We start from the raw sequence: 13,744 nt of genomic DNA on the forward strand, positions 1-13,744 counted from the left end.
GCGGACCCAGCTTCCGGCAGGGCAAGCGGAGAGGTAGGTTTCGGGTCGAGAGTCAGACCCTGTCCCCCGGTACAAACACGGGGGCCTCACTGCGGTGGCGGTCAGCACTCCTCTTCTGCCGTCCACTCGCTTGTCGTAGAGATTCCTGGACGGCCCTCCAGGTCTCCTTGGAGCGCTGTACCCATTCCTCCACCGCAGGAGCCTCGGTCTGGCTCGGATGCCATGGTGCCAGGACCGGCTGGTACCCCAACACACACTGAAAAGGGGACACGTTAGTAGAGGAGTGGCGTAGTGAGTTCTGAGCCATTTCAGCCCAGGGAATGAATCGTGCCCACTCCCCTGGCCGATCCTGGCAATACGACCGCAGAAACCTACCCACCTCCTGGTTCACTCTCTCCACCTGCCCATTAATCTCGGGGTGATAACCGGAGGTCAGGCTGACAGAGACCCCCAAGCGTTCCATGAACGCTCTCCATACCCGAGACGTGAATTGGGGGCCCCGATCAGAACCCCGTAGTGCCGAAAGACATGGGTGAATAACGCCTCCGCGGGCTGTAGGGATACCGGGCAATGGGAGGAGACGGCAGGACTTAGAGAACCGGTCCACAATCACTAGAACCGTGGTGTTCCCCTGAGACGGCGGAAGATCGGTCAGGAAATCTATGGACAGATGTGACCATGGCCGCTGTGGAACGGGGAGGGGTTGTAACTTCCCTCTAGTAAGCTGCCTAGGAGCCTTACTCTGAGCGCACACTGAACAGGAGGAGACATAACCCTTAACGTCCTTAGCCAACGTAGGCCACCAATACCTCCCATGAAGGCTCCCCACTGTCCTCGTCACCCCAGGGTGACCCGAGGAGGGTAGGACGTGAGCCCACCGAATCAGTTTGTCCCGAACACCAAGCGGCACGTACCTTCGCCCCGCTGGACACTGAGGAGGCGTGGGTTCAGCCCATAATGCCCGCTCGATGTCCGAGTCCACCTCCCCTACCACTGGTGCTACCAGCTTTGAGGCGGGAAGGATGGGAGTAGGTTCCGTGGACCCCTCCTCCGTGTCGTAGAGGCGGGACAGTGCGTCAGCCTTTACGTTCTGGGAGCCCGGTCTATAAGACAAAGTAAACCGGAACCGGGTGAAGAATATGGCCCACCTTGCCTGACGTGGGTTAAGTCTCCTAGCTGCCCGAATGTACTCCAGATTCTGGTGGTCGGTCCAGATGAGAAAGGGGTGCTTAGCCCCCTCAAGCCAGTCTCTCCACACCTTCAGAGCTCTAACCACCGCAAGCAACTCCCGGTCCCCCACATCATAGTTACGCTCCGCTGGGCTGAGCTTCCTTGAGAAGAAAACGCAGGGGCGGAGTTTTGGTGGCGTACCCGAGCGCTGTGACAGCATGGCACCCACCCCAGCCTCGGACGCGTCCACCTCCACTATGAATGCTAGAGAGGGGTTCGGATGCGCCAACACGGGCGCATCAGTGAACAGCGCCTTCAACTTGTCGAATGCTCCGTCCGCCTCTGCTGACCACTGCAACCGCACCGGGCCCCCCTTCAGCAGTGAGGTGATGGGAGCCGCTATCTGGCCAAAACCCCGGATAAACCTCTGGTAGTAGTTGGCAAAACCCAAAAACCGCTGCACCTCCTTTACCGTGGTCGGAGTCGGCCAATTACGCACGGCCCTAATGCGGTCGCCCTCCATCACTACCCCCAAGGTGGAAATGCGATATCCCAGAAAAGAGACGGCTCGTTTAGAGAACACGCATTTCTCAGCCTTGACGTATAGGTCATGCTCCAGCAGTCTACCAGGCACCTTGCGCACCAGAGACACATGTGCGGTGTGAGTGGCCGAGTAGATGAGAATGTCATCGATACTCCCTGCCCGCACAGGTCCCTGAGAATCTCGTCTACAAAGGATTGGAAAACGGCTGGAGCATTCTTTCACCCATACGGCATGACGAGGTACTCATAGTGGCCTGATGTGGTACTAAATGCGGTTTTCCACTCGTCTCCCTTCCGAATACGCACCAGACTATACGCGCTCCTGAGATCCAGTTTTGTGAAGAACTGCGCTCCGTGGAACGATGAAAGGTAGCGGGTAACTATACCCCACTGTGATGGCGTTTAGACCTCTATAATCGATACACGGACGCAAGCCTCCCTCCTTTTTCCTCACAAAAAAGAAACTCGAGGAGATGGGTGAAATGGAGGGCCGAATGTACCCCTGTCCCAGCGACTCCGTGACATATGTCTCCATTGCCAACGTCTCCTCCTGGGACAGCGGGTACACGTGACTCTTGGGATGCGCAGCGTCTACCTGGAGATCTATCCTACAATCCCTTCCCGGACGATATGGTGGGAATTTAGTTGCTTTCACTTTACTGAAAGCGATTGACAAATCGGCATACTCGGGGGGAATGCACACCATGGAACCCTGGTCTGGACTCTCCACCGACGTGGCACCGATGGAAACTCCCAAACACCTTCCAGAACACTCCTCTGACCACCCCTGGAGAACCCCCTGTCTCCACGAAATTTTAGGATTGTGCCGGGCCAGCCAGGGAGTCCCCAGCACCACTGGAAACGCAGGCGAATCAATAATAAAGAAGCTGATACGCTCCCTATGATTCCCCTGCGTCACCATGTCCAGCGGGACCGTGGTCTCCCTGACCATCCCTGACCCTAATGGCCGGCTATCTAGGGAGTGCACGGGGAAAGGAGAATCTATCGGCACCAGCGGAAACCCTAACTTAAGGGCGAGTCCGCGATCCATAAAGTTCCCAGCTGCGCCTGAATCGACTAGCGCCCTATGCTGGGACGAGGGAAAAAAGTGAAGGGAAAAAATTAAGACAAACATGTGGCCAACAAGGGGTTCTGGGTGAGTTTGATGCTGACTCACCTGGGGTGACCGAGAAGCGTTCCGCCTGCCATCTCTACTCCCAGACGGACCCCCCCCAGCACCGATCAGACGTGTGTCCTCTCCGACCACAGCTGGTGCAGAGAGAGCCTCCTCCTCCGGTACCCCTCGGCGCAGCCCCTCCCAACTCCATCGGAATGGGAGCGGAGGGGCTGGGTGGTGGAACGCACAGGACCCTCTCTGAACGCCCGCGAGCAGCCAGCAGATTATCCAGTCGAATGGACATGTCAATCAGCTGATCCAGTGACAGAGTGGTGTCCCGACACGCTAACTCCCGGCGGACGTCCTCTCGGAGACTACACCGGTAGTGGTCGATAAGGGCCCTGTCGTTCCACCAGGATGCTGCTGCCAAGGTCCGGAACTCCAGCGCGTAATCCTGGGCGCTCCTCCTCTCCTGCCTGAGATGAAATAGTCGTTCTCCCACCGCTCGGCCGTCTAGAGGGTGATCAAACACGGCACGGAAGTGGGTAGTGCTCCCGCGCTGAGTCTGGGCCATTCCAGACTGCGTTCGTCCACTCCAGAGCACGACCCGTGAGGCAGGAGATGAGGACACTCACCCTCTCTGCTCCTGAGGGAGTGGGTCTGACGGTGGCCAGGTATAGCTCCAGCTGAAGCAGAAACCCATGGCAAACCGCCGCCGCTCCATCATAAGTAGCGTCAGACGGAGGGTGTTGGAGTCGGGAGATGGGGAGTCCGGAACAGTGGGTGCCGAAGGTGGAGAGAGGAGACCACTCCTATCCCATCGGTCCATTCTCTCCATCACTTGATCCATCGCGGATCCGATCCGATGGAGAACGGTGGTGTGGTGGAGAACCCGTTCCTCCATCGATGGGATAGGGTTGGCTGCTGCTCCTGCTGACTCCATTCAATTTTTAGGTGCTGGATTCTGTAATGCTCCGGGTGTCGTGGGTGTGGAGTCAAAAGCAGGAGACAGAGAGTTCAATGCTGTGTGTCTTTAATAGCACCAACGCACCACAGGGTGCTCACAATAGGTACGTTCCCAAACACAGGGAATCAAAATGTACAACGAAAAATACACGACCAAGTACTAACACGTACCTCTACAACAGAGCCGAAGGTAACATTGAAATAATCCCGCACAACAACCAGGCGGGCCGGCTGTCTAATAAAGACAAACTAATTAAACATAAACTGGTGCTACCACTAAACATACAAGGAGGGGGAGGAAAGACAATCAGTGGCAGCTAATAGGCCGGTGACGACGACCGCCGAGCGCCACCCGCCCGGGAAAGGGAACCACCCTCGGTCGGACTCGTGACATTCAAGCTTAATTTTTATTGTCACGTGCACAAGTACTGTGAAAAGCTTTTCTTGCTCGCTCTTTCCCAACAATAAGTAATCCAATTCAGCAGTACTCAAAAATGCATATAAAAAAGTTGACATACACTTAGGTTGGAGTCATTATAACTTGTTTTTCAACCACTCCACAAATTTCTTGTTAACAAACTATAGTTTTGGCAAGTCTGTGGGGATATCTACTTTGTGCATGACACAACTCATTTTTCCAACATTTGTTTACAAACAGATTATTTCACTTATAATTCACTCCAGTGGGTCAGAAGTTTACATACACTAAGTTGACTGTGCCTTTAAACAGCTTGGAAAATTCCAGAAAATGATGTCATGGTTTTAGAAGCTTCTGAGTGGCTAATTGACATAATTTGAGGCAATTGGAGGTGTACATGTGGATGTATTTCAAGGCCTACCTTCAAACTCAGTGCCTCTTTGTTTGACATCATGGGAAAATCAAAATAAATCAGCCAAGACCTCAGAATAAAATTTGTAGACCTCCACAAGTCTGGTTCATCCTTGGGAGCAATTTCCAAACGCCTGAAGGTACCACGTTCATCTGTACAAACAACAGTACGCAAGTATTAACACCATGGGACCACATAGCCGTCATACCGCTCAGGAAGGAGACGCGTTCTCTCTCCTAGAGATGAACGTACTTTGGTGCGAAAATTGCAAATCAATCCCAGAACAACAGCAAAGGACCTTGTGAAGATGCTGGAGGAAACAGGTGCAAAAGTATCTATATCCACAGTAAAACGAGTCCAATATCGGCATAACCTGAAAGGCCACTCAGCAAGGAAGATACCACTGCTCCAAAACTGCCATAAAAAAGACAGACTACAGTTTGCAATTGCACATAGGGACAAAATCATACTTTTTGGAGAAATGTCCTCTGTTCTGATGAAATAAGAATAGAACTGTTTGGCCATAATGACTATCGTTATGTTTGGAGGAAATAGGGGGTGGCTTGCAAGCCGAAGAACACCATCCCAACCGTGAAGCACGGGGGTGGCAGCATCATGTTGAGGTGGTACTTTGCTGCAGGAGGGACTGGTGCACTTCACAAATGGCATCATGAGGCAGGAAAATTATGTAGATATATTGAAGTATTATCTCAATTAGGTCGACCGAGGTCGATTTAATTAGGGCCGATTTCAAGTTTTCATAACAATCGGAAATCGGTATATATGGACGCCGATTTTCTTTAATTTAATCTTTATTTAACTAGGCAAGTCAGTTAAGAACACATTCTTATTTTCAATGATGGCCTATGAATGGTGGGTTAACTGCCTTGTTCAAGGGCAGAACGACAGATTTTTACCTTGTCAGCTCAGGGATTCAATCTTGCAACCTTACGGTTAACTAGTCCAGCGCTCTAACCACCTGCCTCGCGAGGAGCCCGCCTGTTACGCGAATGCAGTAAGAAGCCAAGGTTAGTTGCTAGGTAGCATTAAACTTAATCAATCATAATCACTAGTTATAACTACACATGGTTGATGTTATTACTAGTTTATCTCGCATGTCCTGCGTTGCATATAATCGATGCAGTGCGCATTCGCGAAAAAGGACTGTCGTTGCTCCCAACGTGTACCTAACCATAAACACCAACACCAAATCAATACACAGAAGTATATATTGTTAAATCTGCATATTTAGCAAAAATAAATCCAGGTTAGCAGGCAATATTAACCAGGTGAAATTGTGTCACTTCTCTTGTGTTCATTGCACGCAGAGTCAGGGTATATGCAACAGTTTGGGCCGCCTGGCTCATTGCGAACTAATTTGCCAGAATTTTACGTAATTATGACATAACATTGAAGGTTGTGTCACGCCCTGGTCGAAATATATTATGTTTATTCTTCATTTATTCGGTCAGGCCAGGGTGTGACATGGGTTATTGTGGTGTGTTTTTGTCTTGGGGTTTTGTGGGATGTCTAGCGTTAGTCTATGGCTGCCTGAGGCAGTTCTCAATCAGAGTCAGGTGATTATCGTTGTCTCTGATTGGGAACCATATTTAGGCAGCCATATTCTTTGTGTGTTTCGTGGGTGATTGTCCTTAGTGTCCTTGTTCCTGTCTCTGTGTTAGTTTACACAAGTATAGGCTGTTTCGGTTTTCGTTACGTTCATTACGTTCTTTGTTTTGTAGTATTTGTATTTGATCCGTGTTTACGTTTGTTCATTAAACATGGATCGCAATCTACACGCTGCATTTTGGTCCGACTCTCCTTCACCGCATGAAAACCGTTACAGGTTGTGCAATGTAACAGGAATATTTAGACTGATGGATGCCACCCGTTAGATAAAATACGTAACGGTTCCGTATTTCACTGAAAGAATAAACGTCTTGTTTTCGAGATAATAGTTTCCGGATTCGACCATATTAATGACCTACGGCTCACATTTCTGTGTATTATTATGTTATAATTAAGTCTATGATTTGATGGAGCAGTTTGACTGAGCGATGGTAGGCACCAGCAGGCTCATAAGCATTCATTCAAACAGCACTTTCGTGCGTTTTGCCAGCAGTTCTGCTGTTTATGACTTCAAGCCTATCAACTCCCGAGATTAGGCTGGTGTAACGATGTGATGTGAAATGGCTAGCTAGTTAGCGGGGTGCGCGCTAATAGCGTTTCAAATGTCACTCGCTCTGAGACTTGGAGTAGTTGTTCCCCTTGCTCTGCATGGGTAACGCTGCTTCGAGGGTGGCTGTTGTCGTGGTGTTCCTGGTTCAAGCCCAGGTAGGAGCAAGGAGAGGTACGGAAGCTATACTAAAGTGCTTATAAGAACATCCAATAGTCAAAGGTATATGAAATACAAATGGTATAGAGAGAAATAGTCCTATAATTCCTATAATAACTACAACTTAAAACTTCTTACCTGGGAATATTGAAGACTCATGTTAAAAGGAACCACCAGCGTTCATATGTTCTTATGTTCTGAGTAAGGAACTTAAACGTTAGCTTTCTTACATGGCACATATTGCACTTTTACTTTCTTCAACACTTTGTTTTTTGCATTATTTACACCAAATTGAACATGTTTCATTATTTATTTGAGGCTAAATTGATTTTGATGTATTATATTAAGTTAAAATAAGTGTTCATTCAATATTGTTGTAATTGTCATTATTACAAATACAGTTAAAAAAAATCGGCAGATTAATTGATATCACCTTTTTTTTCTTCCAAAAATCGGTATCGGTATCGGCGTTGAAAAATCATAATCGCTCGACCTCTAATCTCAAGACATCAGTCAGGAAGTTAAAGCTTGGTCGCAAAAGGGTCTTCCAAATGGACAAAACCAGAGAGCCAGAAATCTTGCTTGTTTGTAGGTGACCAAATACTTTTTTCCAACAAAATTTACAAATAAATTCATTAAAAATCCTACAATGTGATTTTCTGGATTTTTTTTCCTCATTTTGTCGGTCATAGTTGAAGTGTACCTATGATGAAAATTACAGACCCTAACTCATCTTTTTAAGTGGGAGGACTTGCACAATTGGTGGCTGACTAAATACTTTTTTGCCCCAGTGTATTTGGCTAAGATGTATGTAAACTTCCGACTTCAACTGTATATACAGAGTCAGTTCCAGGGTTAGTGCCAATATCATATTTACAATGTGCACTGATACTGGAGTGGAAGGGTTAGATATGTATATGAGTAAGGTGACTAGGCATCAGGATATATGATAAACAAAGTAGATGCAGCGTACTCTAAATGATGATTGTATATGTGTGTATAGAGTGTGTGTGTGTGTTGGAGTGTCAGTGTGAGTGTTCATAGAGTGAGTGTGCAGAGTCAGTGTAATAATTCAAATCTAATAGAAGGGTCAGCTCAGATCGTCCATGTAGCCATTTTGTTAGCTATTTAACAGTCTTATGGCTTGGGGATAGAAGCTGTTAAGGAGCCTGTTGGTGTCAGACATGTTGCTTCAGCATTGCTTGAAGCGGAGAATAGTCTATGGCTTGTGTGGCATGAGTCTTTAACAATTTTCTTGGCTTTCCTCTGTCACCGTCTGATAAAGAGGTCCTGGATGGCAAGGAGCTCTGGTGTACTGGGCTGCCTGCACCTCCCTCTGTAGTTCCATGCGATCGAGGGCAGTGCGATTGCCCTACCAAGCAGTGATGCAGCCGGTCAAGATGCTATCAACAGTGCAGCTGTAGAACTTTTTGAGGATTGAAATTGACTGGTGGGGACAGAGCATTTGGGAGCAGTTATATAAATAAAATCCTAAATGTAAGTGTGTGTGTGTCAGCTCTGGAAGAAAGAATCTCAACATTACAGCTGTAAAAGCGAGGTGGGGTACAGCATAGGGGAAAGATGTGGATATCCACCAGCCACTGTGACCAAAAAGGGCATTTCCCACCTTGGCCGTGCGTGGCCACACAGTCGTGGGTAACCTGGGGTATAGGACAGGACTAAGCACACACCCCTGTGGGGCCCCCATGTTGAGGGACAGCGTGGCAGAGTTCCCAGTTGCAGATGAAGGTGTCAGGGTCCCAAGGTCCTTAGCTTGATGATGAGTTTGGAGGGGACTTTGATGTTTCTATTTCTGACGCAGATCGCGCTGCAAGTCCCGCCTCTCCCATTGGTTTATAGACGCAGGTACCCATGTGCCAAATTTATGCACGATGGTGCGCGATGGCGCACGCGCGCAGCCGGTTTGGGTTCTGTGTAAGGCGCCACCTTCTTTGCTGCTTCACTGAGCTAACAAAGCCTGTAGTGCCTTTCACATGAAGCTCTACCAAGCTCTCCTTTACGTTGACATACTCCTCAGACTAAGCTGTCCTTCGCAATGGCAGCATCTCAAATGGCACGCTATGATATTGACATACCTGTACATCTCAAGAATAAGATGTAATTTATATTGACATACCCATCAAGACTAATTTTAAAAAGTAGATCTTCCAACAGGGGTCATACCGTATGCACTCACATATTGTCGATAATGCAGTGCTATTAGCAAGGAATACTCAATCAGTAGTATCATTTCAATGAGTATAGTCACAGTATAACCTAACGTAGCAGGTGTAAAATAAGTTGTATTTCTTTCTTTCTGGTACTGACGAGAGAAAAAAAACCTCTTCTGCACTGTTGAACCAATCCAATAAATGTGGAGGAGGAGTTAAGATGGAGTGTCGCTTTATTAACATCCAAAAGCGGAAACCTCGTCACGGACTCCCTTTCCAATTCCCTTGAAAACTGGATGCATTGACCCCGCAGAGGGTGGCCACAGTACAGTAAGTGCAGACGTTAAGGCTGAACCTGGCCAAGCCATCCTTACACACACTTGCACTTGACCTGACTATGTATCCCCATCCTCTCTCTCTTCTCTCTCTCTCTCTCTCTCTCTCTCTCTCTCTCTCTCTCTCTCTCTCTCACTGTTTCTCCCTCCTCACATTAAATGGTCATCATGCTTTTTTCTGACTTTCACAGACAGATTGAGAACTCACTGAGTGCTGCACTCACTTGGCTGTTTGGATCTCCACATTTAATTCCATCCATGCCTCGCTCCTTCCCTCCAGCCTCCATCACTGACAATTGTAATTGTATTTTTAGAGGGACAATTTCAAATTGTCCCTGCAATTTATGGACTTCATGTCTTCAAGTTTACTCTAAATAAACTTGAAGACATGAAGTCCATAAATTCAACAAAGATCTTTCATCTTCGCATAATGTTGGTTGGAAATAGTCAGCATCTAAATAAGCTGTTTTCTCTGTCTTTCCGGTAATGTTGAATTATGCAATATGCTTCTAATCTAATGATGTGATACAGAATGATTGCCAATCGTCTATCTATGTTTCATCAGAAGCCTTGTAGTGGCTCATTCCCCCTGCTAGGGAACAGGGACTGTGTCCCAAATGACACCCTGTTCTTTATTTTGTGAACTAATTTTGACCAGAATCTATAGTGATCTGGTCAAAAGTAGTGCACTATATAGGGAATAGGGTGCCAGTTAGGATTGTCAGGCAGTAAGTCACCTCTACCGACTAATGAACAGATGTGCACTGCATCTCCAGTTCCCATGCAGTGTTGTGCCAGTGCTGCAGTGCAGTAAAGATCACTGCAGTGGTGCTCCTCTCCTAGTACTAGTGATATGTTATCTGCAATGGACAGCTCTATAACAACTTCTTTGAATCTATAATTCTGCCAAGATAGTTTACTTTTGATTCAGAGCAAAGCTACTTGCTGAGTTGGACCCCAATTGAGTTCCTGGCAGCAGGTTGTATGTCTAGGATCAATCATTCACATGGGGAAGTTTTAATCAAAGGATCCTGGACATAAAGAGTCAGAGCCCCAGAGGTATGGACTGTGGAGTAGTCTAGGCTACCTGGAGCATCACATTAAAGCTAGTCTTTTTTACCTCTCTAAACCAGAAACTTATTTCCTTATTCTTTTTTTCTCTGTTTTGACATCTTTTCCCTTGTCTGGTTGGAGAGAGAGGCGCTGGAGTCAGGAGCCCTTGTTGTGCAGACTAATCCCAAGTCACTTGTTCATTACTCAACCTATGGTTATTGATGTCTTAGTAGATAAGACAAGAGGTTCCTTACCAAATAGGCTTTTGATTGTGAAGTTATAGGACAAGAGATGCATGCTTAGCAAAAGATCATAGTATTAAAGATATCTCCCGCTCACACAGTATTACCTCAGCCTGCTTAGCAGAAGATGCCTATCTGACCGTATGTGAAGTTATATAAAGAGATGTGCATGCTCAGCCAAAGACGCTTATCTGACTGTGATAGTGAGAGTTAGTTTCCTTCTTTCAGCGTGTTCTACTTCCTTCTTCTACAGGAAACTATCAGAATGTGTTAAACGTTTATCTCACCTCCACATCCAGGCTTTCTCTCACCTCCAGGCTTTCATTTATAAACACCTCACTCGATCTGCTGTTAATTTCTACACTATAGTATCTGTTAACCTACGCTGGTAGATTCCAAAAGCTAAATGATAGTGACCGCAAACTATACTATTGGTTGAATAGTAATGGTTCCATATTGTGGAGGTCAACTGTTAACCGGTTTGAATGACTGGGGGGAAAAATGACTTATTTTCAACCATACTCTACACCCAAAATTGCTTTTATGTTAACGAGACACTTGACCTACACTGTGATGTTCCTTTTGGATGACACTCTGACCTGTGACCTCTAACCTGTTCTTCCAGGAAGGACCAGAACCTGCTGTCAACAGTGAACTGCTGGTACCTCGTTCTGAACCAGACGAGGAGAGAGAGCAGAGACCATGCTACCCTCAGCGACCTCTACAACAATAACGTCATTGTCCGCCTAGCACACGTCGGAGAGGATGTCTTCAGACTCTTCAAGAAGGTCAGGAAAGAATGTTTGTTTACTTGAAATTGAAAATTAGACATGCTGCTGACAACTTTTAGCAGAGTGCTACTGCATAACAAATGTAAGATTTGTTTAAAGAGTTCCCATAGTTATAATAGTGTCGGTCGGGCAATTAATTTGCCATCCACTGCCCCCCCCGCACACGCACACACACACACACACACACACACACACACACACACACACACACACACACACACACACACACACACACACACACACACTTTGAGACCTGATAACTGAGGGCCTGGCTGGCTATACCCCCACTGTGTTGTCATCTGGCTGCGCTAGCATCAATCTGCTTTACATCTGAAGGTCAGACCTACAGCTGGGAGATCAGCCATATGTGCTACCTCTTCATCTTCCCCACCTTCTTATACCTTTCCTTCCCTTTCTCTGTATCACCAGCTTCCTCATCCATGTCTTCCTTCTCCAGCTTCTCCTCTCCCACCTTCTCCTTCTCCAGCTTATCCTCCTCCACCTTCTCCTCTGCACCACGTGTGTCTGTCCATTTACTGTATGTTACCAAATGTTCTTATTTCTTAAGTGGTAAACAAACTACATGGTTTCAACATAGAAGATGGTCTCATTCTCAGAGTAAATTGTAATCTCAGTATCTGTCCTGTAATTTCCATATCCCTAAATGACAGAAGGATATATTGCTGCATGAATTGTCCCTGTTAATCAATGCAACTGTTTTATCTCAATGTCAAATAATTTCTGATTAACAATATTAGGTACCTTACTGTGATTGTTTTTAATTAAAAAGATTTAAACAAATTAAAAACAATAGCTTCTTTTCAAAGAGTAATTACTCAAACTAGGACTGTCTGGGAGTGGTCTGAGTGGGAGGGGAGGTTTGGAACTCTCTTTATTATTGGTTTATTAACTAATTTATTTCCTGGTAATGTCACCTGTCAGGCCAAAACTCCATCCCACCAAAACAGCCTGACATTTTAGGCGGTCTTTTCAAACGGCTCTTACATTAAAGGGCATTGTCATTTTCACAATTTCACAGTATTATTCCAACCTCATTGTGTGGAAATACATATAGAACACAGAAAAATCAAATTTCTTGACTGCACTGGGCATTTAAGTGTACACTTTAGACCAATCAGAGCTATAAAGCATGTCTGAGAAAGAGAGGCAGAGGGCAGAGCAGAAAGTGGCCATGGTTCAGGGACTACAGTATGATGGAACGGTCTGCTGGGGAAAGCACAGATCAGTATTGATCCACAGGAACCCGGGTGGAGTCTCACATTATTTATGTCGTCTTGGGATGGATATGCTGTCAGGGGTGAGCTGTGATGAGGCTGTGTTACTGTTGCCTGGTGGACTGGGTTTGGCTGAGCTGCCTGGTGGGCTGAGCTACCGAGAGGTGGCTGAGTAACTGCCTGCTGAAAAATGATCAAATGTCTTCCTCAGCAAAAGGTTTCAAGGTGTGGCGTAAAGTTTGTTACATTGCCTTGGCTGATAGCAGTACCACCATCTGCTTTATGTGACATATACACACACACCATTGCATTTCAATGTAGAAGCAATTGTTGTGCAACATGAATAATCTAACTTAAAAATAGGGCTTCTGCTAATGAATTAACCATTTAAGTTGTCCTTATAGGTGTAAATGTAGTGGTGTTGCCATAGCAGCACCTATCTCTCAGAGGAAATTTCAGCTGCTGGGCCTAACAACAATGACAACCATGGCTGTGACAACCTACCATCACTGACATGCTCCACCCTATATACTACACTAACAACACACTTACCTGTGCTTTCACTGGAGGGGTCTGTCTGTAATGTATTACTGAAGAGGAAAACTGTTCCTACTGTTGACGACTTTCTGACTGGAGCCTGTTTTGATCTGTTTATAATTGTGTAATAAGCCTAGCAGTAGTAATTCTCATGTTATGGGTTAGATAGAAGGATCTATGTGCATTGTATTTGGGCTGAGGGAAAGGGGCCCTGTCTCTGAGGGCAAGAATGATTCCATAATGGTTGAATAGGTACCATGTGTCTGGAGTTAGAGCTGATAGATTGGAATTACTGTAATGTTACACTGTCTTTACTGATTTATATTTATACTATTAATATGAATTTACAGTGTTTATATACTGTATTCTTAGAGATTGAAAGTAGTGTTGGGTTTAGGCTCTTTGTGTATGAGAAGTTG

The 13,744-nt window shown here is 46.3% G+C and overlaps 1 protein-coding gene across 6 annotated transcripts in view; it reads left to right on the forward strand.

The window, feature by feature from the left end:
• The window catches only part of LOC135541724 (SLIT-ROBO Rho GTPase-activating protein 3-like), a 76,516-nt gene that overhangs the window by 21,101 nt on the left and 41,671 nt on the right, over positions 1–13,744 (forward strand). For all 6 annotated transcript variants that reach the window (XM_064968043.1, XM_064968045.1, XM_064968047.1 and 3 more), the window contains exon 3: positions 11,388–11,550. In XM_064968043.1, the coding sequence (XP_064824115.1) occupies positions 11,388–11,550 (163 nt within the window). The remainder of the gene's footprint in view (positions 1–11,387; positions 11,551–13,744) is intronic.

Source organism: Oncorhynchus masou, chromosome 6 (assembly GCF_036934945.1).
Source record: "Oncorhynchus masou masou isolate Uvic2021 chromosome 6, UVic_Omas_1.1, whole genome shotgun sequence".
Taxonomy (NCBI): domain Eukaryota; kingdom Metazoa; phylum Chordata; class Actinopteri; order Salmoniformes; family Salmonidae; genus Oncorhynchus; species Oncorhynchus masou.